The 26,527-nt window shown below is 42.2% G+C and overlaps 1 protein-coding gene across 14 annotated transcripts in view; it reads left to right on the top strand.

Moving 5' to 3' along the window:
* hdac4 (histone deacetylase 4) overlaps positions 1 to 26,527 on the top strand; it is a 444,296-nt gene that overhangs the window by 256,101 nt on the left and 161,668 nt on the right. For all 14 annotated transcript variants that reach the window (XM_078229095.1, XM_078229096.1, XM_078229098.1 and 11 more), the window contains one exon: positions 11,378 to 11,499. In XM_078229095.1, the coding sequence (XP_078085221.1) occupies positions 11,378 to 11,499 (122 nt within the window). The remainder of the gene's footprint in view (positions 1 to 11,377; positions 11,500 to 26,527) is intronic.

Genomic DNA, 26,527 nt, shown 5'->3' with positions numbered 1-26,527 from the left:
ATTTGACAAAATATTCGATGAATGATACAACACTAGGAAGTTCTATGGAACAAAGGGACCTTGACGTGTTTGTCCACAGATCTCTGAAAGCGGAAAGATATGTTAGGATGGTGAAAAAGGCATAGGGGACATTTGCCTTTATCAATCGGGGTGTAGATTACAAAAGCAGGGAAGTCATGTTGGAGTTGTATAGAACTTTGGTGAGGCCACAGCTGGAGCACTGTGTGCAGTTCTGGTCGCCACATTATAGGAAGGATGTGATTGCGCTGGAGAGGGTGCAGAGGAGATTCACCAGGATGCTGCATGGGATGGTACATTTAAGTTATGAAGAGAGGTTGCATAGACTTGGGTTGTTTTCTCTGGAGCAGAGTGGACTGAGGGGTGACCTGATCGAGGTGTACAAGACTATGAAGGACATGGACAGAGTGGATAAGTAGCGGCTTTGTTCCCCTTAGTTGAAGGGTCAGTCACGAGGGGACAATAGGTTCAAGTGATGGGCAGGAAGTTTAGGGGGGATGTATGGAAAAGCACCTTTACCCAGAGGATGGGGACAGTCTGGAATGCACTGCCTGGGAGGGTGATCAAGGCGGGTTGCCTCACATCCTTTAAAAAGTATCTGGATGAGCACTTAGCACATCATAACATTCAGGGCTATGGGCTAAGTGCTGGCAGATGGGATTAGTGGGAGTTCAGGTGTTTCTGTGTTGGTGTGGACTTGATGGGCTGAAGGGCCTTTCTATGTTGTATGATTCTAGTTTAATGTTGTCTCATGTGACATTAGACCATGTTTCGATTTGGTCCAAAAAGTCCAAAGATATGTAGGTTAGCTGGATTGTCCATGGTAAACACAGAGTTTTAACAACATCAGGTTAAAGTCCAACAGGTTTATTTGGTAGCAAATGCCATTAGCTTTTGGAGCGCTGCTCCTTTGTCAGATGGAGTGGATATCTGCTCTCAAACAGGGCAGATTTCCACTCTATCTGGCAAGCAGATTTCCACTCCATCTGACGAAGGAGCAGCGCTCCGAAAGCTAATGGCATTTGCTACCAAATAAACCTGTTGGACTTTAACCTGGTGTTGTTAAAACTCTTACTGTGCTTACCCCAGTCCAACGCCGGCATCTCCACATCATTGTCCATGGTAAACAGAGTCATAGAGGTTTACAGCATGGAAACAGGCCCTTTGGCCCAACTTGTCCATGCCACCCTTTCTTTTTAAACCCCTAAGCTAACCCCAATTGCCCACATTTGGCCCATATCCCTCTATGCACGGGGTTACGGTGATTGGGCTGGGACGGAAGGGGGAGTAAGATACTGAATGGGTATGGTTTGATGGGCTGAATGGCCTCCTGCACTGTAGGGATCCTATGGATTCTGTGGACTTGCATAACTGATTGCAAATACGACATATAAAGTCAGTATTGGAGGGATGGCTGGAGATTGATGTAATGTGCAAATTATCTTTTCATATTAAACACCACTTGGTCTTTGAACACAATTTTAAGTTCAGAAATATCAGGAATATATCAGAGAGATGCAGTGGATTAGTGTGCCATTATTGCTCCCTAAAAGCTGACTACAAATAAAGTCCAATAAAAGTCTAAAAAGGCTCGTTGTGTACACACACGCACCCAGCCCCACATCCTCCTCTCTTGCCAAAATGCAGGGCACTTTTCGAAGTGAATTTAGCACTGTCCTAACTAGCTCCTGCTCAATGTCTGTTGTGTTAACAATACTGGGGAAATTTGAGAATTCTGTATTTGATGTTACATAACTTTAAAAGATTAATTTGTATTGAAGTTTCAATAAAACTTCAGCAAACTGTAAATTTAAGGGAGTTGTTTTTTTTCCCTGTTGAACTGGTGAGATCATAAAAATACTTTCAATAAGGATTCACTTTCCCAATTGAAGTTTCTTTGTTTATGCTTTTCTTCAGAAATTAAGTCAATCATAAAGTTTGGTGAAATGTTAACATATGTAGATTGATAGACCATTGGGTAAATTAATCACATTGTTCTGGTTGCTCAATCATTAAAACGAGATGTTTTGAGGAATATTAGGGCCTGGGGAAGGGGGTTGCAGACAATGCTAATCACCAGAGTCCACCTTCTGTGGGAGGGAGGCACTCATTGGCTAAGTACCCTGATGTATACCCATCCTGATTGAAAGGCTACTGAAAAAGCAGCAATCATTGGCTCAGTAGGAGACGCTAGATTCTCCAGTCCCTCTTTTACATGCCTACCTTCTCGTGGACTTTTGGGCATTGCCGGGCTCTGTCCTGCTTTCCTCCCTGTCTGGAGGCTGCTGGGGTGCAAGGTAAGTGCCTCTACTTTTACTTCACCTACCTCCCCATGCCCTACTGAAGGCTCTACTCCTCCCACCTTCTTCTCGAGTGACACAGTTACCACCTTGGTTAACTTCACATCAGGGAGTGTGTGAGAGAGACAGACACACACACACACACACACACACACACACACACGCGGACTCTCACTCACTGCTGAGTGTGGACACGGACACATCCAGCCGCTCTTGCTGAAAACACAGGCTAAAACGCTACCCCTTTTCTTCGTATAAACTCCGCCGATGCCTGCCTGAAGCGTGCGTCAGCAGAGATGAACACAAGATCAGTCTTAGTTTAATTCAACTCCTCAGTTTGTCCCCAGACCTCGTTGCATTCCCTGGTGACCAGGACTTGGGGTCTAGCTCTGTTAAGTAAAAAGAAAAATGGATTTATTAGTTAGCTCTGTTGCTTGGCACTTTTTCATTAATTTCTTCTTGGTCGTTCTTTTAATGATCGATTTATTCTTTTGTCATTTTCTTTTGGCGCAACAAGTTGCTTATGTTTCCTTCATATCTTAGTTTTTAAATTTATATTTAATTAAACCAGATCTCAGGCAGCTGTTGCAGGATTTCTTGCTAAAGGGGAATGAGAGGCTCGCAAGAAGTCTGATTGCTTTTTGGAGGGCTGACAAAGGGGGTTATCTTTGCTCCAGTAGAAACAGGAAGTGTTAGAAATCTAGTAGCATCTGTGCAGAGAGAAAGAGGTCAGTGACCCTTTGTCAGAACTAGTGCAAATCATGGACCTGAAACACACTCCACAGATGCTGCCTGGCCTGCTGAGTCTTTCCAGCATTTTCGGTTTATATTTCAGATTTCCAGCAACTGGAGTACTTTGCTCTCCGATGATATGCCCTTGCTGGCCGTTTGTAAATGTGATTAGTTTCAATTTAAATTGAGAAATTATTTCTGGCTCTATGCAAAGTGTAATTTTTCTGTTAACAAAACCCAGGAATAGCACATTATTGCAGGCCAGTTGGTTACTAATAACTTACTGAAAGGTTTTGCCATTGATGAGATGGAGTATAGGAAAGAGATAGAGAATCTGGTGAACTGGTGCAATGACAATAATCTCTCCCTCAATGTCAACAAAATAAAGGAGATAGTCATCGACTTCAGAAAGTGTAGTGGAGGACATGCCCCTGTCTACGTCAGTGGGGATGAAGGAGAAATGATCGAGAACTTCAAGTTTTTAGGTGTCCAGATCAACAACAACCTGACCTGGTCCCCCCCCCCATGCTGACACTATAGTTAAGAAAGCCCACAACACCTCTACTTTATTAGAAGACTAAAGAAATTTGGCATGTCAGCTACGACTCTCTCCAAATTTTACAGATGCACCATAGAAAGCATTCTTTCTGGTTGTATCACAGCTTGGTTTGGCTCCTGCTCTGCCCAAGACCACAAGAAACTGCAAAGGGTCGTGAACCAAGCCCAGTCCATCACTCAAACCAACCTCCCACCCATTGACTCTGTCTACACTTCCCGCTGCCTCAGAAAAGCAGCCAGCTTAATTAAGAACCCCACGCACCCTGGACATCTCTTCCACCTTCTTCCATTGGGAAAAAGATAAAAAGTCTGAGGAAACGTACAAACTGACTCAAAACAGCTTCTTCCCTGCTGTCATCAAACTTTTGAATGGACCTTCCTCGCATTAAGTTGATCTTTCTCTACACCCTAGCTGTGACTGTAGCACTACATTCGGCACTCTCTTTCCTTTTGTATGTAAAAAAGTTAAGTTTATTTATTAGCCACAAGTAAGGCTTACATTAACGCTACTATGAAGTTACTGTGAAATTACCCTAGTCGCCACACTGCGACGCCTGTTTGGGTCAATGCACCTAACCAGTACGTCTTTCAGACTGTGGGAGGAAACCAGAGCATCCGGAGGAAACCCACGCAGACACAGGGAGAACGTGCAAACTCCACACAGACAGCGACCCAAGCCGGGAATCGAACCCGGGTTCCTGGCGCTGAGACCACAGTGCTAACCACTGTGCCACCGTGCCACCCCTTGTAAGGGATGCTTTGTCTGTATAGCGTGCAAGAAACAATACTTTTCATTGTATACTGATGCACGTGACAACAATAAATCAAATCAAATCATTTTTAAGCTTGGAAGTGAAACCAGGAAAAGTGAAACCTGTGCCAATAGTGTTGGTGTTAGTTCAAGAGATTTGCATTTGTACGTGGGATTGTTGTTTGAGATGCTTGTGAAGTTCAAGTCTTTGGGTGTTGCTTCCGGATACTGCATGGGGCCAAACTCAAAGAATAAGAGCTAGCTGCATGTCAATGACTGAATTATATCTAATTGTTTGACAAAGTCGTGGTTGTAAAGTTCATCGTACTGAAACCTGAGCTTTTGATGAACTTTATAAATAGAAGTATAGTGTACAAATGCCCAGAACCTATATGAAACAGTTTGACCCCACTCCAATTATGGTTCCCAATTCTGAGCACCCAAAGGATGTGAGGGGGAGGTTTATAGTCCTGTGGGATGGGGTGTCAGGGGCAGGTCAGTACAATAGTTACCCAGAAACTGGAAGTGGTTTCAATTCTTCTAACTTTTCTGGGTAACTATTGATGTAGCAGAATCAGAACCATCTGAAGTTGTGATTTAAATCCGATAGCATTTTTGGATGATTCCCAACGCAGCCGGCACAGTCGCAATGTGGAAGTTTGAACTTCCCTGGCAATTGCATGCACTCTTATGTGGGAGCAGCTTCTGGGGTTGGTGGGAGGGGGGTTGTCATTGAGGAATTCCTCAGTTATACTGCCCTGGAGCTCGGACGATACAATCCTTTTGTCTTGCTGCTTCTGAGCATTATTTTATCTGTAGATAAGGTTGCTGTCAAATAGTTTTAATACCTATGCGTTATTTTGGCAGGGTATTTTTTCACACAGTGAGTTATGATCTAAAGCTCATAGATCATAGAATCATACAGTGCAGAAGGAGATCATTCGACCCATTGAGTCTGCACCGACCACAGTCCCACCCAGGCCCTTTCCCCATAACCCCATGCATTTACCCGAGCTAGTCCCCTGACACGAAGGGGCAACTTAGATGGCCAATCAACTTAACCAGCACATTTTTAGACTGTGGAAGGAAACCGGAGCACCCGGAGGAAACCCACGCAGTTATCCTAGCTGAGAATCAAACCCAGGTTCCTGGTGCTGTGAGGCAGCAGTGCTAACCACTGTGCCACCATGCCACATTGTTATAGGGTGTTGGAAGGAGATTCAGGCATAACTTTCAAAAGGCAATTGAATGTTTTACTTGAAAAGAAAAACTTTTTGCACAGCATGGGGGTGGCATAGTAGTTAGCACTGCTGCCTCACAGTGCTAGGGACCCGGGTTTAATTCCAGCCTTGGGTGACCTGTATGAAGTTTGCATTTTCTCCCCGTGTCTGCGTGGGCTTCCTCCAAGTGCTCCGGTTTCTTTCCATACTCCAAAGTTGTGCAGGTTAGGTGGATTGGCCATGCTAAATTGCCCCTTAGTGTCCGGGATGTGTAGGTTAGATGAATTGGCAATGGTAAATGTGCGGAGTTACGGACATAGGGCGGGGAGGGAGGCCATGTGTAAGATGCTCTTTCGGAGAGTCAGTCCAGCTCCAATAACACTCAAGTAGCTCAACACCATCCAGGACAAAGCAGCCCGCTTGATTGGCACCCCATCCACAAACACTCACTCCCTCTCCCACCGACACTCAGTACACGCTGCTGTTACTATCTACAAGATGCACTGCAGCAATTCACCAAAGATCCTTAGACAGCACTTTCCAAACCCACGACCACTTCCATCTAGAAGGACAAGGGCAGCAGATACATGGGAACACCATCACCTGCAAGTTCCCCTCCAAACCACTCGCCATCCTGACTTGGGAATATATCGCCGTCCCTTTGCAGTCACTGGGTCAAAATCCTGGAACTCTGTCCCGAACAGCATTGTGAGTCAACCCACAGCGCGGGGACTGCAGCAATTGAAGAAGGCAGCTCACCACTACCTTCTCAAGGGCAACTACGGATGGGCAATAAACGCTGGCTAGCCAGTGGCGCCCACGATTGAATTAAAAAATCATCTCCGTTCCAACCACCTATTAAACAAGAGAGGAGCTTTTTTTTTGGATTTGTTCCATTCTGATTGGTGTATTTATTAGCAATTCCTCCAGAGAACAGTGAACGTTCTGGTCTCATGATGGGGCTTTTCCGCACATCGGGGCTAAGATGACAATCTTTGGAGATTAATGTTTTGACTTGTCATCCCTTTCTTGATTCTGTTGGTTGTGCCAATGCTCTGTGCCACAATGCAGTTCACTGAAAAATGGAAAACCAACAAAGAAAAAAGAAAGAAGTTTCAGGTCTGTGGGGATTGTGGGAACAACTGGATACAGTTATTTGTTAAATGCGCCATTACAGACATGATGTGCTGAACGACCTCCTCCTGTGTCGTATTATTCTAAGCTGATTATGGCAATCAAACTCCCCAAGAAAGCAACAGCAATTTGCACAAATTTGTGCCTTCAATTTAATAAAAGTTAGATTGTTAATGCTAAAATACAGTATATAGATTTGTAAATGAATATCCAGAATCTAAGTACTCCATCTATTTTAAAGAAGACACTTATGGGAGGTTTCGTTTTTTAAAAAAAAATCTAATTACTGATTTGGAAGCTGAACCACTAATTTGAGGCTATGTTGCCAGCTATACTTCTCATTTTAAAAACAAACTAACCACTTTTTTCTTCTAGTGAATAAATTGGACATAAAGTGCTGATTACCTCCAAGTGGGAGCATGCTTGGCTGATCTAATTGAGGGGAAAGTGTTTGGGGCTCTGAATTAATATAGTGTGTGGAAAAGTCCAGTGCTGAATTATACCAATTCATTGTTTTTCATGATGTCATCATTACTCACTCTTTAAAAGAGAACTGTACTCTTGGGAAAGTACTTTCAATGGTGGTCTTTCTTCTCTCAAAAAAATACTTCACTCAGACAAAAAGAGAAAGCAGTGTAAAATGTTGTCCGTTTGAAAGTAAGCACTCCTGGTTGTATTTGACAGAAAGCAGGGTCCTGGCATCTTGGATGTTCCCCACCAAACACCATTTGGTGTTCGCTGGATCTGCCAGAAAGGTCAGCCAAGTTTTGGCTAGCTGCGGCTAGCAAGAGACAGCATTCCCACATGTTGTTATTGACTCTGCCACCACAGCGTAATTTTCTTTTTTAAAAGTACACAGTTGGACGAAGGGTCATGGTTGATATTCAAATGGCGTAATTACATAGTGGAAATGCATTGGCACAAGCCCAGGACTGACCCACTTGAATACATGATCTGCATGGGACCTTTCCTGCTGCAAGGCAAAATAAAGAGTATCTCTTACATTGAAAATTCTTTGAATACTGTTGAGGGGGATGGTAATTTTAAACTCACCAGTCGTCATTTTTTTGAAATAAATAGATCCTTTGGTAGACTGGGGGAGGATGGAGAACTGGGAAGATGGTGTGTGGGGTACAGAGAAACTGCAGAAAGTGGAAATAACAAAATGCGGTTGTTCAAAGTACATCCTGTTTTATTTTTTTTTAAGGTATCCCAAAGGTGACAGCTTTTAAGTATTTAAAATATCACTGGAGTGGTCATAAGAATTTACGTGTAGGTGAAGAAAGGGGTTGTTGATCCACAAGCAGTTGAGCTAACCACTGGAGGCTTAATTCCCAGTAAATGGCAGAGCAAATGTTGATCTTGGCTATACAGAAGCTAGTGAGACTGAAACAGGTGAGCTGGATTGCCAGAATGACACCTATTTTGCAGTGCTTTCAGATATTCTCATCTATCTCGTGTCCTGGGGAGATGAAGCACTTAAAGTTAGCTAAGTATCAAAAGGATTACGTTTGTCTCTCTTCAGCTATATAAAAAATGTAATACACTTTAAAAGAGGTGGATAAAGCACTTTAGAATGTCCAGTGGTTATGGAAGTCACAGTGTATCATAAAATCCCTACAGCGCAGAAGGAGGCCATTTGGCCTATAAGGTCTGCACAGACTCTCTGACAGAGCATCTTACACAGGCCCTATCCTCGTAACCCCACATATTTACCCCACTAATTCCCCTAACCTGTACATCTTGGAACACTAAGCGGCAAATTAGCATGGCCAATCCACCTGACCTGCACATCTTTGGACACTAAGGGGCAATTTAGCATAGCCAATCCACCTTACCTACATATCTTTGGGAGGAAACCGGAGCACCGAGAGGAAACCCACACAGACACGGGGAGAATGTGCGGACTCCCCACATTCACCCAAGACCAGCTTCGAACCTGGGTCCCTAGCGCTGTGAAGCAGAAGCGTTAACCGCTGTCCTATCGTGCTGCCCCACTTTAAATATAAATGCAAGTAGTTTCATAACGATGTTTAACAAAAGAGACACGAGTCTACTTTATGCAAAACTGTCTTACTATATTAGGGAAGAAAGCAAAGGATACCTTGGAGGATGTGGAAAAACCTGTACTGATGCATTCCAACTTTTCGGCAAAACAAGAGTTGAAAATGAGCAAAGTTTTGAGATGCAGTAAAGTGGCGAGAGGAATAGAAATAAAAACCTGATCCAGATGGATCGTACTCAACCTTAAAGTTCCTTCATTTTTTCCATCTATTTTGGCTCATACTTCATTTCATCCTGCATTATTTCAGAAACTGCTCATGTCCAGGCTGTTTCCAATTCCACTTCTATTAGATGGGATTTTGGACTTTTACTGGTGTTTTGGGATTGTACTCTGTGACGCCATCAGTTTTTCTTTGAAAACCATAAATGCACATTCAGATATTGTATTCCTGTGGTACAAATTTGCAAATATTTAAACATTGTCTTTGTTGAATCCAAATACATTGTTTCAGATCTAGTGTACTCTGTATACTTTATATCTCTAAGGTCTATCACTTCAGTTCATGTACTTCAGTTATATAAAAAATCAGATACAAACTCTCTTCAGCCCACTAAAGCTTAACTCTTCTTGTACACAAGAATTCTTTAGCTGTTGACTTGGAGCATTTTTGTGTTAAATACATTTCTTGAAAGATTGGATGTCCAGTTTTGTTGAAGTATTGAGTTGTATTTGTTGCCACTGCATCAGTCCAGGAGGGTAGAGTACAAGCTGACACATTAAATAGTTTATTTTAACGAGTAACACTTCACCCGACTGGAACAAATGTGGCAAGTGGGGGCAAAGCAAGAGTAAAATAATTCCTTCAATCTCTGCTGCTTTTGTTACAATTTCTCTGCCAATGGTACAGCCTGTACCACTCCAAGCTGCCTTACTGATAAGAGAGTCATTCATGAGCAAGTCTACTGTGTAAGCATCAGAATACTATTCTATGATTGAGAGTTGTGGGGCGGGGTCACGCTGCTTAGCCTGATCTTGTCCTCATATGCATCCCAAGATGTGCACTTGTAATAGTAACCTCTGGAAGAGGTCACAGAACATAGAACAGTCCAGCACAGGGACAGGCCCTTTGGCCCACAATGTTGTGCCGAAAATGATGCCAAATTAAACTAATCCCCTGTCCTTGATTCATATATACCTCTGTTCCTTGCACATTCACCTATAAGCCCCTTAAATGCCCCTATTGTATCTGGCTGCACCCCCACCCCTAGCAACTGGTTCCAGACACTTGCCACTCTGTGTAGATTTAAAAACCTTGCTGCTTGCATCTCCTTTGAACTTTTCCCCCTCTCACCTTAAGCCCGTGCCCCCTAGTATTAGAAACTTCAATTCGGGGGGGGAAGATTCTGACTATCTACGCCCCTCTCAATTTTATAGACTTCTACCAGGTCTCCCCTCAGCCGCTCTAGAGAAAACGACACTAGGTCAGGAGCAGAAACTTAACATGGTCTCCCCTTCCCGAATGCGGACAGGCTGCAGAATGCAAATTTAGGATCATTGGCAAAAGAATGAGAGGGCAGAAGAGAAGATTTTTTTTTCATGCAGCCAATTAATATTGTCCTGAATTCACTGCATGACAGGAATGTGGAAGTAGATTCGGTATTCATTTCAAAAGGGAGATAATACTTGAAAACTAAATAGAGCTATGGGAAAGGGTAGGAAAGTAGGTCCAAAGATGTGTGGGTTAGGTTGATTGGCCATGCTAAATTGCCCCTCAGTGTCAGAGAGGCTAGCAGGGTAAATACGCGGGGTTACGGATTTTGATTTGATTTATTATTGTCACATAGAACATAGAACAGTACAGCACAGAACTATTAGTATACAGCGAAAAGTATTGTTTCTTGCGTGCTATACAGACAAAGCATACCGTTCATAGAGAAGGAAACAAGGCAGTTACAGTCATAGCTCGGGTGTAGAGAAAAATCAACTTAATGTGAGGTGGGTCCATTCAAAAGTCTGATGGCAGCAGGGAAGAAGCTGTTCTTGACCTTGGTATGTGTTGGTACGTGACCTCAGACTTTTTTTTTTTTTTCCCGACGGAAGAAGGTGGAAGAGAGAATGTCCGGGGTGCGTGGGATCCTTGATTATGCAAGCTGCTTTGCCGAGATAGGTAGGATTGATGTTAGTGCAGGCTCGATGGGCTGAATAGCCTCTTTCTGCACTATAGAGGTTCTATAAACTAGACAGCTCTTTCAAAGAGCTGGTATAGATATGAATGGAGGCTAAATGGCCTTCTAACACAGAAGCATTGAATTCATTGTGGTGCCCTGCCTGAAATTCAGTTGAGATCAATTAACGCAGCATTGATTGGGGTTTAAACCTGAGACCTCCTTTCTTTTATTGGGTCCAGCCAATCCTTTTTGTAAAAATACTGAGTATCTCAGAGGGTTACTAAGAGTTGTGACTTTGCTAACAAGCTGTGATTGTAAAAATTCAAATTAAATAGTTTCTGCTTTGGTTACAATTTACAATAATTCCTTTTAATTAAAATGCCAGGTACAATTTAGTCCATTAACCTGAATTCGTACGTGTTTCAGTGGCTTTAATAGTTGCATATTTTATAGGAATTACAAGCTGATTGTGGCTTCTCTTTTAACTGCAGAAAAACCCAGCATGGCTCATTAGACCAGAGTTCTCCACCTCAAAGCAGCATATCTGCCTCATATAATCATCCAGTCCTAGGAATGTATGATCCTAAAGATGACTTCCCGCTCAGAAAAACAGGTAATGTTGCACTTGAGTGCAGTTTTTCATAAAACAGCATGTTGATGTGAAAGCAGAGCTTTTGTCCTGCATCAAATAGAGAGAATTTACCTACTTTATTTTATGTTCGATTGTTGTAACAAGCATCAGACAGCTCATCTGTGAAGTTGCCACCTCTGAACGGGTTCAAACCCCATTCCAGAGCCAATAGGTTCAAACATTGAAATGCTGAAAGAGAAGAACTTCATTGTTGCTGCTGGCATTTGTTAGATGAAATGAAATTTTATTTATTAGTGTCACAAGTAAGCTTACATTAACACTGAAATGAAGTTACTGTGAAAATCCCCAAGTCACCACACATGTTCGGGTACACTGAGGGAGAATTCAGCATGGCCAATGTACCCTAACCAGCACATCTTTCAGACTGTGGGAGGAACCTGGAGCAACCGGAGGAAACCCACACAGACACGTGCAGACTCCACACACTGACCCAAGCCGGGAGTCGAACCCGGGTCCCTGGCGCTGTGAGGCAGCAGTGCTCCCTACTGTGCCACCGTGCTGCCCCCTATCTGCCCATTGTTGCTTTATTTTGAAATACTTTATTGCTTACATTGATTCAGCTTGACATTTGAACGAGTGAGGAAGTCCTTTTTATGCAGTTCTGACTTAAAGAAGGTACCTCTTGTTTCCTCAATGACTTTCCCTCCATCGTCAGATCAGAATTGGATTGCGTCTGCTATTAATTGCAATGTTCAGTTCTTTGGAAATCCCACAGAGAGAGGCATGTCTTTAATATTGTGGATTTCCTTTGCTTCTTGCAACAGGTACAACCCAATGTATATTTTGTAATTAGATGTGGTTGCAATCTAGAATTGTTGGGTGCGCTGGCATAGTGATTGCGTTACTGACTCTGAATAGCACTCCAAAGTGATCTCACAAACCACTCAGTTATTCTATCACCACCTCAAGGCAACTGGATGATAGATGCCTTATCAGGGAGGTCCACACCTGAGAATGAATTTATCCCACTGAATGTGTACCAGTTAGAGGTTTTGGCATTGCAGCCATCAAATGTTTCAGAGAATTCTTTGTAATATCTGCCTTGAGGGGTAAATGAGAATCTGACCTTGCTCTTATTCAGCATTAGGCTGTAACTTTGGCTTTTTACATGGCTGCATCTGGGTGCTAAAATAGTCTTTTATCTTTTTACAACAGTTTCAAAACTATGAATGTAATTTTGAAATTAGGCTGATTTATTTTTCATACCACTGAAATATTGAGGGGAAAAAAACAGCAATTTTTCTTTGTGAAGTTTTTTATTGTTAAAATAAAGTTTATTTATTTGTCACAAGTAAGGCTTACATTAACACTGCAATGAAGTTACTGTGAAATTCCCCTAGTCGCCACACTCCAGCACCTGTTCGGGTCAATGCACCTAACCAGCATGTCTTTCGGACAGTGGGAGGAAACCCACACGGACACAGGGAGAATGTGCAGTCTCCGCACAGACAGTGACCCAAGCCAAGAGTCGAACCCGGGTCTCTGGTGCTATGAAGCAGCAGTGCTACCGTGCTGCCATATTAATTCGTGGGACATGGGTGTCGCTGGCTAGGCCAGCCAGCATTTATTGTCCATCCATAGTTGCCCAAGGGCAGTTGAGAGTCAAACACATTGCTGTGGCTCTGGAGTCGCACGTTGGCCAGACCAGGCAAGGACGGCAGAGTTCCTTCCCTAAAGGACATTAGTGAACCAGATGGGTTTTTCTGACAATGGTTTCATGGTCATCAGTAGATTCTTAGTTCCAGATGTTTTTTATTGAATTCAAATTCCACCATCTGCCGTGGTGGGATTCGAACCCAGGTCCCCAGAACATTAGCTGAATTTCTGGATTAATCACCACTAGGCCATTGCCTTCCCTTTTTATTGTACCACAATACAAATTAACCATCGTTCTCAGCTACAAACCAGACAGTGTGGAAAATTGCCCAGATATCTTCTATCCACACACAGTCGGACAAATCCAATCTGACCAATTGCCATTTCATCAGCTGACTCTCAATCATGGAAGGTGTTGTCCATCAGGTGACACTTGCTGAACAATAACCTCTCCCTGATATTCAGTTGAGTTCTACAAGATTCGCTTAGCTGCAGATCTCATTACAGCCTTGGTCCAAATATGAGCTGAAGTACAAAAGTGATGTAAGAATGACTGCCCTTTACTTCAAGGCAGCAGTTGATGAGGTGCAGCATCAGGGATTGCCAGTCAAACTGGGGATTGGAGGAAAGCTCTCCTCTGGCTAGTGTCATACCTAGCACAAAGGAAAATGGTTGTGATTGTTAGAGGCCAATTTTGACTGCCTTATGACACCATTGTTGGACTCCCTTAGGAGACCCAACCATCTTCTGCTGCTTCATCCATGACCTTCCTTTCATCAGGAGGTCAGAGGTGTGGAAGTTTGCTGTTCAGTTCTATTCTTCAGACACTCTGCATACATACAGCAAGCCCTGGACAGCACCAGGCTTGGGCATGTCAATAACATTCAAAGCATGCTAATGTCAGGCAATGACCAGCTGCAATGAGAGCATAACCCCTCCCCTTGACATTACCATTGCTGAATCTCCCACTATCAACATCAAAGGAGAGACTGAACTGGACAAGCTGCACAAGAACAACTCTGAGGCGGGCTATTCTGTGGGGACTGCTCATCTCAAGACCCTCAACCTGTCTACCATCTACAAGGCATGAGTTAGGTCAAAAGCTCAACACCATCCAGGACAGAGTAGTCTGCTCGATCAGTACCCCATCCACCCCCTCAACAGGAATGCAGTCAGGTAGTGTCCCAACCCCAAGTACCATGGCTGAGTTTGTACCATCTCCAAGATGCATTGAACATAATATAAGAAATAGGAGCAGGAGTAGGCCATCTAGCCCCTCAAGCCTGCTCCGCCATTCAATAAGATCATGGCTGATCAGATAGTGGGTTCAGTTCCACTTACCTGCCCGCTCCCCATAACCCTTAATTCCCTTAATGGTTAAAAATCTATCTATCTGTGACTTAAACACATTTAACGAGGTAGCCTCTACTGCTTCATTGGGCAGAGAATTCCAAAGGTTCACTACCCTCTGGGAGAAGAAGTTCCTCCTCAACTCTGTTCTAAATTGACTCCCCTGTATTTTGAGGCTATGCCCCCTAGTTCTTGTTTCCATTGTAAGTGGAAATAACCTCGCTGCTTCTACCCTGTCTAGCCCCTTCATTATCTTATATGTCTCTATAAGATCTCCCCTCAACCTTCTAAACTCCATTGAGTACAGGCCCAGTCTACTCAATCTCTCCTCATAAGCTAACCCCCTCATCTCCGGAATCAACCTGGTGAACTTCTCTGTACCCCCTCCAAAACTAATATATCCTTTCTTAAATAAGGGGACCAAAATTGTACACAGTACTCTAGTTGCGGCCTCACCAGTATCCTGTACAGTTGCAGTATGACCTCCCTGCTTTTATACTCCATCCCTCTCGCGATAAAGGCCAACATTCCATTTGCCTTCTTGATTACCTGCTGCACCTGCAAACTGAGTTTTTGTGATTCATGCACAAGGACCCCCAGGTCCCTCTGCACAGTAGCATGTTTTAATTTTTCACCATTTAAATAATAGTCCATTTTACTATTATTCCTTCCAAAGTGGATAACCTCACACTTACCAACGTTATACTCCATCTGCCAGACCCTTGCCCACTCACTTAGCCTATCCAAATCTCTCTGCAGACTCTGTGTCCTCCACGCAATTTGCTTTCCCAGTCATCTTTGTGTCATCCGCAAACTTTGTTACCCTACACTTGTTCCCCTCCTCCAGATCATCTATGTATATGGTAAATAGTTGAGGCCCAGCACCGATCCCTGCGCACGCCACTAGTCACTGATTGCCAACCGGAAAAGCACCCATTTATTCCGACTCTCTGCTTTCTGTTAGATAGCCAATCCTCAATCCACGCTAACACTTTACCCCCAACTCCGTGTAGCTTTATCTTATGCAGCAACCTTTTGTGGGGCACCTTATCGAATGCCTTCTGGAAATCTAAATACACCACATCCACCACTGCAGCAACACACCAAGGCTTCTTTGGCAAATATGTCAACTTTACCACATCGAAGGGTAAGCTTAGTCAGTGCATGCAAACACCACCACCTATAAGCTCCTTTCCAACTCCATCCGACTTGGAAATATATCATTCATTGCCACTGGCTCAAAATTCTGAAACTTCTTTCCAATAGTGCTGGATATATCTACACCACATGGACTCCAGTGATTCAAGGCAGCAGCTCACCACCACTTGCTTAAGGATAATTAATGTTGGGTAATAAAGGATCTTGGCAATGATCTAATGGACATCCTTTGATCCACAATGTGCCTGACTCCAAAGGTTCTTATAAAGGGTAATTTTGTAATGCAGGCTGACACCCATCAGGAATAGGATCGGGATTGGCTAAATTAATTTCACATGGAAGCAGAAAAAGGAAGCCATTGGCCAATTGGTCTGGGCTGGATTCAACTGCCAGGTCCCAGATCAGTAAGGATATTGTGCTAACTGTCTCACCAGCTAGACCACTTCATTGGATTTAACTATTAAAACAATTAGCGTACAATGGAAAGTATCACTGGGTTGTAAACATTTAAGCGTGCATTATGGACACAATACTTTATTGATCTGCCTTGATTCATTTTCTTATTCCCCACATTAAATAATGAAAGTTGGATGGGAAATTGCCATTATTACAAACTGGATCGGTTCCAGTTGCATTGAGATCTATTTCTGCTATTTGCATTTATTTCTAACTAGCATTTCATAGGATTTCAGTTCTTTATTCTAAATGTTTTGGTCTCCAAATTTTGTCATCTTCCTTCACTGTTCCTCCATGTAGCATGTCTGGCCAGTACTGTAGTCATCAGCAGCAGGCATGGCCTAGTCCTGGGTGCTGCTATGACACCAGTAGCTCCCGCTGTTTCCGTTATTTACTTGCATACATTTCAAATTTTTTAAATACAAAGGCTTTAGCTTTGCATCTTGCACACCGAGGCAGATTTCCAAACTAGTTTCCAATGCAACATGAATCAGGGCATCAAATGTAGCACTAAATGGCAGTTCCTTTTCACTGAAAATATAGCAGTAATAAACAATAATATGCATCTTAGTGAATTATAAGGCAGCTACATAAACTGGAGACTGGAATTCAAGTGCTCTTGAACCTCAAAGTATTCGGTTTCTCCGAATTTTGTTCATAACTTGGATTTTTTGAATAAAGGTTGCTTAAGGTTGATTTTAATAAAGTGTGTATAAAAGAAATTGATTAATTTTATCCCAACCTTCCTCTTTAAATTGTGCTCTAAAATCCTGAAATGATCACCAGCATGCACAGTGTAAATGGAGGCATTCATTGCGTTGTGTCAGTGATGTAACATGTAACGGTAGCAATCTTTTTTACTGTATACTTTTGGCTGCTATGATTAGATAGTAATAATCCCATTATGTATAGCTCAAAACCCCAAAATGGCATTCGTTGGTGAAATGAGCCCTTATTACTGGCTGTGAACCAACTCGGCTCATGTGTAAAGAACTGTGTAGAGTTGACATGCCAGAATCCACAATAAGCACACAAAATTACTGCTTGTGATTGCTCGGTCAATTTTAAGGCTGGTGGTGGAATGCCAAATGAAACCTCTATGGGTGTTCTTTCTGCAAACAAGAGCTAACAATTGTACGTACATATGAGCTAGCTGAACTCTCCAAACAAAGGAATGCTAAGCAGGAAAGCAAGGTCCTCATTACTTCACCAATTGCCTGCTTTAGTTTATGTAGTTGCATTCTGCAATATTTGTTGTACTAGTTAGAATAGAGAGCTATTCCTAAGCACTATAATGCAACAAGAAATAATAGCAGAACTTGCTGGAAAAACTCTGCAGTTCTGACAGCATCTGTGGAGAGAGAAGCAAAAAGTTAATGTTTCAAATCCAATGTGATTTCTTCTCCTGCATCAGCGGTATTTTACCCTTATAATTCAACAAACATTTGTTGTCAGTTCTGCTGCATTATAGGCAAGGTCAAACAGTCATATTGGTACATATTCTGATTTTTGGCTGTATACACCTCGTGTCTTTATAACTAGCAGTAGTTAAAATCACTGCAAGCTGCAGCATTTCATCCTGGATCAGTTTGTTGCCTTGTTTTTCTAACTAAAATTATGACCAGGATGGGAAGAGTGTGCAGTTGATGTAACCCCACTATTCCGCAGGTCACAACATTGGTATAAGTGTTTACTTCATTCACCAAAATGGCCAATTACTTACCTTTGTAGCTATTAGACCCAGAATGAAAGAGACTTTAACCAGGCTTCTTTCAATAAACTCGATGATTAATTTACTATAAAACAAAACTTCCTTTTTAAAGCAAGTTCAAGAAATGGTTCAGACACAATTGTACTCTGGAAGCATAATGATCCATCCCTTTCTTTAAAAAAAATCCAGCATGTGCACATATATACGCACACAAACAAAAGACAAACAGATGGGGGTCTCTGCAGAGGTGGGCTTTGGAAGAAAGGCTTTACAAAATAAAGGATAAAGTTTGCAGGGTTTTGATGTTGTCGATCTGGAGCTCGCTTGTGTGAAAATCCAGTCGACTTCTGGAGGTTCTCATCAACCGAGCTTCGGCATATACGAGAATATAGAGCTGGATCAATTCTTCGTGTCTCAGCTTTTCAGGTTTCCAAATGCAGACAAGTTTTACTCGAAGAGGATTCTCTGGCAGCAGTTTGATAACCATGCATTGAATTTCCAGCAAGGCAGAGAGAGAGAGCAAACTAAGGCAACTTTCCTTCTCGGCCTATTCACACACAGACATTTAAAAAAACCACAGGCTCAAAACTTACAGCTTGTCTTTGAGATGTGATTTCCAGTAAATCATTAGCCTTTGCCAGTTTTTCCCCATCAATTAAAGTGATTATGATTCAAAACAAGCCAACAGCTCATTCCCCCTCTAGTACCATGCTGGCCAGGTGATTTTGTGGAAAAGGCTGGCTTGCTCTCAGTTCAAAGGTGTACTTGTGACCTTTCTTTAAAAAAGAATTCAGCTCCACATCCAAGTGTCCAGATACTGCAATGTTTTTCCATATTTTGAAAGAAAATGTATAGTTTTGAAAGTTACGATTCTAACACTTGGAGCAAAGAAGCCTGCAAATATCATGTGGCTGGTTCTGGCTGAACCTGAAATCTTTTTAAAGCACTCGAAATCTTGCCATCTTGACTTATATCTCCATTAAATGAAATATACAATTGAGAGAGTTTATTTATTAGCCACAAGTAGGCTTACATTAACACCACAATGACCAGTACTGTGAAAATCCCCCTAGTCGCCACACTCCGCCTGCTTGGGTACACCTGAGGGAGAATTTAGCATGGGCAATTCACCTAACCAGCACACCTTTCAAACTGAGAGGGGGGAAACCGGAGCAGCCGGAGGAAACCCACGCCGACACGGAGAACATGCAAACTCCACACACACACACACACACACTGACCCAAGCCAGGAATCAAACCCAGGTCCCTGGTGCTGAGAAGCAGCAGTGCTAACTGCCGTGCCGCCCCTAATTCCCTCTTGAATTTTGTAATGCTAGCCATCTTTTCTAGTCATTCTGTTCCACACATCATTTTCTATTTGAAGTAATTAGTTCTGAATTGTCTGTACACCTTTTTGGTGCAGCTGTTTTACACGCACTTGAATAAATAGAGCATTTGATGTTGGGAAAAAGCCTTGACTTCATTACCATTCATTTTCAGTTGAAAGTTATGGTGCACATCCATCCTCTAGTTCCTCCTGAGAAAAATCGGGTAGGAACCATTACAACGTGCTTATCATTTTCCTGAGGGTTTAAACTCCTGGAAAATAAAGGGAATTCAGCTTCAATAAAAAAAGCAAACATATTCCACAAGGGAGGAATGTGTGCTATGGCATCAGATTTATCATAAAGAGAAAATCACTAAGTTTGCTGTTCTATTGTGTTGAAAAAGCAGTGATCCATTAGGATTTTTTTTGAAAACCTAATATGAATCTTTATTGAATTGAGATTTTTTAAACTAATTCCCCTTTCATAAATAATTGAAGGGATTGTGCTGCATGACTCATATTATTTCGTTCCTTCTGAAGGAAGGTGCTAAGAATGTAAGCTTAAGAAGGTGCAGATTTCTAGAAGGACAAATTCAAAAAAAATCATGCAGCAAGTTTATTTTTCAAACATCGAAGCTAAGAGCAGGAGTAGGCCATTTGGCCTGTTGCGCCTGCTCCGTCATTTAGTATGATCATAGCTGATCTTTGATCTCCATGCCATATTCCCACTTTCTCCCCATTCCCCTTAATGCCAATCAAATCTTTAAAAAAACCTCTCTTGAATACACTCAGTTACATGGCCTCCACAGCCTTCTATGGTAGAGGAGAACTCCACAGGTTCACCACACTGAATGAAGACATTTTTCCTCATCTCTGTCTTAAACGGTTTACTCCGTATCCTGAGACTGCGTCCCCTGGTTCTAGATTCCCCAACCAGGGAAAACATCCTCCCAGCATCTAATCTGTCCAGCAACACTGAAATTTTAAACATTTCAATCAAATCTTCTCTCGTCCTTCTAAGCTCTAGTGAATACAGGCCCAATCGAACCGATCTCTCCTCATAGGACAGTCCGTGCCACCTGGTATCAGCCTAGTGAACCTCTGCTGCACTCCCTCTATGCTAAGTATACCCTTTCTTAGATAGGGAGACCAAAACTGCTTACAATACTCCAGGTGTGGCCTCACCCAGGCTCTATATAACTACATTAGGACATCATCACTTCTGAACACAAATCCTCTTGCAATGAAGACCAACATACCATTTGCCTTCCTAAATGCGTGCAGCACTTGCCTCTCCACTTTCATTAACTGGTGTACAAGGACACCCAGATCCCTCTATATATCCACACTTCCTAATATGTCACTGTTGAGATAATATTCTCCCTTTCTGTTTTCACACCAAAGTGTATAGCTTCACATTTCGCCACATTGTATTGTATTTGCCATGTTTGCCCACTCAACTTGTTTAACTCACCTTGAAGCTCCTTTACTTTTACAGCCTGAGCTTAATGCAACCACCTATAGTCATTTACGGTATAGAAGGAGGCCATTTGACCCATCAAGTGTAGCAGTCCAGTCACTTCCATTCCCTGCTGTATTCCGGTAGCCTTGCAGGTCTTTCCCACTAAAGTGCCTATTCAATTTCCTTTTGAAATTATTGATTGTCTCTGCATCCACCCTCATGGGCAGCGAACTTCTCATTACCATTCACTGCGTTAATCATTTCTTCCTCGCATGCTCTGGATCTCTTGCTCAAAACCTTAAACCTAGTCCTGTACCACCAGCTAATGGGAACAACTTTTCTTTGTCTAACTTATTCAAACCTGTCACAATCTTGTACACTTCTATTAAAACTTCTCTCAGGATCCTTTGTTCCAAGGAGAACAATCACAGCTTCTCCAACCTAACGTTGTAGCTAACCCTTAATTCTGGAACCATTCTTGTATATCTCCTTTGCATTCTCCCATCCTCCTTATAGTGGGGTGCCCAGAACTGGACACACTATTCCAGTTTGGGGCCTAACCAGAGCTTTGTGCAGTTTTATAATAACTTCCTTGCTTATGTATTCAGTACCCATGTTTATGAAGCCCAAGATCCCATTCTGCTAGCCGATCTATATCCTTTTAACATCTGTTGATATCACCCTCACCATTTGCTGCACCTCCAAATTTGGTATTAACAGAATATTTGGAAATAATATTCTGTATTCCTAGCACACTTGGGAGCACCATTGTCAGCCATCCTCCAGTCTGAAAAACAACCAACTGCCACAATTTACTGTTTTCTGTCTTTGAGTCAATTTTTTAAACCCAAGTTGACACTGATCCTCCTATTGCAGCCTTTTATGCGGTACTTTGTCATTCATTTTCTTAAAATCCATATAAGCAACATCTACCACAATTCCCTCATCAAGTTTCTGTTACTTTGTGAAAAAATTCCATTAGATTAGTTGAGCACCGTTTGCCTTTCAGAAACCCGTGTTAACTATCCTTCATTAACTCCATCCTCTCCAAGTGTCTGTTGGCTTCTTTCTCTGAATATTGTTTCTCAAACCCTACCCACCACTAATGTTAAACTAACCAGCCTTTAGTTGTTAGGACTGTCCTTACTCCCTTTCTCGAATAACGGTGTCGCATCAGACACTCACCAATCCTCTCGCACCTCTCTTGTTAACAGCTTGGCAAGTTTTCATGAGCAGATCTCATCTCTCATGAACTCAAACCTATTTATTTTGCTCTGTCTTATTCAATTAATAATTAAATTCCATCACAGTAAATTGCTTCTGTAACTGAGCATGTTGAATACTTATTATGACTCCTGTCATTTCAAAAGTTGGAAAGTATTTGCGTTAGACCACATTGTACACGCTCAAGTATTTGTTCACATTCTCTGTAAATAAAAATTATAATGGAGAAGTAAAAAAAAAATACAGTGTTGATGGGTGTAATGATTGTATAATATTATATAGGGACAACCTCAGGCTAAAGGGACAATCCTTTAAAACTGAGATGAGGAGGAATTTCTTCAGCCAGAGAGTGGTGAATCTGTGGAACTCTTTGCCGCAGAAGGCTGTGGAGGCCGGGTCATTGAGTGTCTTTAAGACAGAAATGGATAGGTTCTTGATTAATGAGGGGATCAGGGGTTATGGGGAAAAGGCAGGAGAATGGGAATGAGAAAAATATCAGCCATGATTGAATGGCGGAGCAGACTCGATGGGCCGAATGGCCTAATTCTGCTCCTATGTCTTATGGTCTTATAAGAGAGCTAGAAACAAAGGTCAAACCTAACCCTCTCTGAATTCTGCGTTCAGTTATCCTTACAGTTTCTTTGATTGGATAAGTTAAAACCTTTGTTATTCCGTAATTTTAGTATGCATTCTTGAGATATGGAGTGTTCACAGTCGGCCTACTTTGTTCATCAATAGGGCAGTGGAAGGTAGCAGTTGTTTTCATAGGACACTCTGCATTTCCACCAGACAAACTTGCCCTGCTAAGATGCGAAGCTACAAAGTTGACTGCTGTATGTATTAATATTTTAATGGTGTTGCCCTCAGCCAGTGGGATCTACTGATTTTTATGAACAGTGACACTGCCCACTTCTCAAATGATGCCTAGCCAGTCCATGGTTTTATACTTAAAGAACAAAGAACAGTACAGCACAGAAGCAGTACCTTTGGCCCTCCAAGCCTGCGCCCATCATGATGTCTGCCTAAACTAAAACTGTATGCATTTACGGAGTCCGTATCCTTCCATTCCCATCCTATTCATGTATTCGTCCAGAAGCCCCTTGAATGCCGCTATCGTACCTGCTCCCACCACCTCCCAGGCAGCGCGTTCCTTTGTGTAAAAGAACTTGCCTCGCACATCTCCTCTAAACTTTTACCCACAACCGTAAACCTATGTCCCCTAGTACTTGACTTTCCTACCTTAGGAAAGAGCATCTGACTATCCACTCTGTCCATGCCACTCATAATCTTGTAAACCTCTATCAGGTTGCTCCTCAACCTCTATCGTTCCAGTGAGAACAAACCAAGTTTATCCAACCTCTCCTCATAGCTAATACCCTCCAGACCAAGCAACATCCTGGTAAACCTCTTCTGTACCCTCTTCAAAGCATCCACTTCCTTCTAAGTGAAGGTCAGGCCTCAATTTTGAAACCTGTTAAAGATAGGCTTAGATATTCTAGCTTATCAGGCTAAAATTCTATAGATAAAGTTCTATACTTCATTGACTTTGTGCTGTGGAGCTAATGGCAGCTGTATTACTGACTTTAATTCTGTCACAGGTGGCCTATTCCACCAAAACATGTAGAGTAGCTATAATGTGTTGAGGATTTGTGCATGACATCTGCTCTATGCTGGCTAGTGAAATGGTCTGACTGCTATTAATTTGTATGGAGATTTCTCAACCTTATGGGGGAGCAGCATCCACCGTGTTCGTCCCTCCTCTCTTCCTCCTCTTCCTCCCTCCGACTTCCTGAAGTCACTCTGTAGTATGAATTCACTAATTTTCTGGCATTTGCACTTGTTGGGGCCAGTGCAGAGAAGTAGGAACCTTGGCACCTCAAAATTTGATTTGGTAACCTCTGATTTTCTTAGTATTAGTTAAAAGGAGAAAATCAGGGTGTTTTGAGTGCCATTGGGATCATGGTTTGGGCTGGATTATCATTGCTGAGCTGGTTAGTTCCATTCCTGGCCGATTATAATATTATAAACACTTACCAGTAATATTAAGGCATGTAGTCTACTTCCGATATTAATTGATTAAAAGAACGAAAATGTTGTATTTGACACATCTGACTTTATTGGAATTATTTTTATTGAACTTAATTTAAGAACAACACTAGTCCAATGCGTTAATCAAGCTGCTTGTATTGAGATTTGAAAAGTGTGAATGAATGGCTAGTTCAGAGTTGGCATTGCTGTGTAAAATCAGCATTATATTCGGTCTTAATGTTGCACTATAGCCTCAGTGCCACATTTTTCTTTAATATGTAGGTTATGATTCAAATTACATGATGAGAGCAGTTTGAATTATGTTTGGTGCTCGTTTTTAGTGAAGGACTGTATTTCAAGCAGGTAATACGAATTAGATTCACAGATGAAAATGAATAAAAGCACCCCAGTTGTGAGTAGATAAATTAGAGGCTTTTTGTATAGGTCACCACTATTTAAGAACAACAAAGCTTCCACCATTGAGAGTACTGTAATTCAAAGGAAGCTGAAACTGCATGAGTGGGCTGACACTAAGAAGCCTGTAATTTGTGTAGCTGCTTTGTTGAGCTTAGCATTAAATGCTCTGTCTCTTGAGTTGAAGAGGTGATCTTTGTCATCTGCCCACACACATTTCCTGTCGAACAGCAGACCAATCACTCCTGTCTGCGCATTCATTGTCCAGCGCCCACGCACAGTTAAACGGAATATACTTGCAACTTGTCATTAAAACTGAATGCACACTGACCCAAAGGGCCTTGTACTCGACTGGCAATTTGCTGTGGGGAACAAGAGTTTTTTTTCTGGGCAAGCACTTGAGGGAACGCGCACGTAATTTCATCTTCAAGCCAAGGGATGGCAACTGTTGTTATGTTGTCCGGATTATGATGTGAAGGATTAATAATTACACAGACAGCATTTTTAATCTCACACTGTTCTGCAGAAGTGATTATTCTGGAGTCAGAAATGGGTTTATTGGACGCAAACGCTAAATATTAGAGAAGCTGAATATCTGAAATAATTTAAAATTCTGCAAAATGATCAACTGGTCCAATAGCATCTGTGGGGAGAGAAGCCATTAATGTTTCACATTAATGTTACAATTGAAGTGCCTAGATTTAATTGCTTATGCTACAAACTGTAGATTTGCAATAATTTCCAGCATCTTTTGTCGGAAAATTCAGAATGGCAGATTGTTTTGAATTATAAGTTTAATTATTTTTAAATAGAGAAGTAATTGAGGCTCTTCAGAGATTTCCAAAGGCAGCTCTTTTACTTTAAAGCTAAATTTTTTTCTCATTTTGAATTTGCATGCATATTACTTTGGTGATATTATCAGTTGAAAGTAGATGATTCCTTCTGACGTTAACGCCACACTATTTAAATGGAACTATTCATTCACAACCTTCTAACTTTGGCCATGGCTCAGCTTCTCCCAGCTATCTTTTCATGAATGAATTGGTGTTGCATTTCAGTACACTGTTGTAATAGATGCAGGATATCACATGGGCACAGGAACTTGATGACACAATGGAATCTGAGCCTATAAGATTTGAGGAACAATGTTGGACAGTACGCAATTTGGTATTCTCTTTCTAATTCAAAGTTTGGAGCAATGTCAGTACTACTTTCACAAATGTCACTCTCCCCCCATCTCCTGGTGAAGGTGGAGCAAGATCTTTCAAGAAGTGCTGAGATTCTCTTGGACCCAGCATGATAAGGTCTGGCAGTACTGGCATTGCATCTAACACAAAGTTGAAAGTTTATTTATTAGTGTCACAAGTAGGCTTACATTAACACTGCAATGAAATTACTGTGAAAATCCCCTAGTCGCCACACTCCGGCGCCTGTTCGAGTACACAAAGGGAGAAATTAGCATGGCCAATGCGCCTAACCAGCCCATCTTTCGGACTGTGGGAGGAAACCGGAGCACCTGGAGGAAACCCACGCAGACACAGGGAGAATGTGCAAAACTCCACACAGACAGTGACCCAAGCCGGGAATTGATCCCGGGTCCCTGGCGCTGAGGCGCAGCAGTGCTAACCACTGTGCCACCCCAGTACCCTCTTCCCTGTAAACATGCAATTCTCATGAGGTTTACAATAAGCTCTGCATGTTAGGCATACAGCCCAAGGGCAAAGCATTTCAAATTGAATATTCGAGAAAGTTCAAAGGGATTCAACTTTTCTCCAGACTGGATGTTTGACTTGGAATTGACTCGATACAATTTCTAATGCTCACAATATTCACAAGATGCATTCCATATCAGGAATACTGCCCGAGGGGCTCTACAGAGTTTCCAGACCCTTTGGGTAATATGGCTGGAAGGCCTTAGACAGTGGCTTTTCCCCATTGTGCCTCAGTAGAGACTGACCAAAGCTTTAGTGTTGTCCTTCAGCACATGGTCCTGGACCATGGAATGTGTTAGTCTGCAACACTCTGAGGGGACGGCAGGGATGAAACCGTGATGAAAGAGGAAGGAATGAGGAAGGATGTTCTTGCTCTCAAGGGAGTGCAGCAAAGGTTTACCAGGCTAATTCCGGGGATGGCGGGACTGATGTATGAGGAGAGATTGACTAGGTTAGGATTGTTTTCGCTGGAGTTCAGATGAATGAGGGGGGATCTCATGGAGACTTATGAAATTCTAATAATTCTACACAGGATAGATGTAGGGAGGATG

This window comes from Mustelus asterias, chromosome 14, assembly GCF_964213995.1.
Source record: "Mustelus asterias chromosome 14, sMusAst1.hap1.1, whole genome shotgun sequence".
Taxonomy (NCBI): Eukaryota; Metazoa; Chordata; class Chondrichthyes; order Carcharhiniformes; family Triakidae; genus Mustelus; species Mustelus asterias.
The sequence above is the reverse complement of the archived record's forward strand: the minus strand, read 5'-3'. Positions and strand labels throughout refer to the sequence as shown.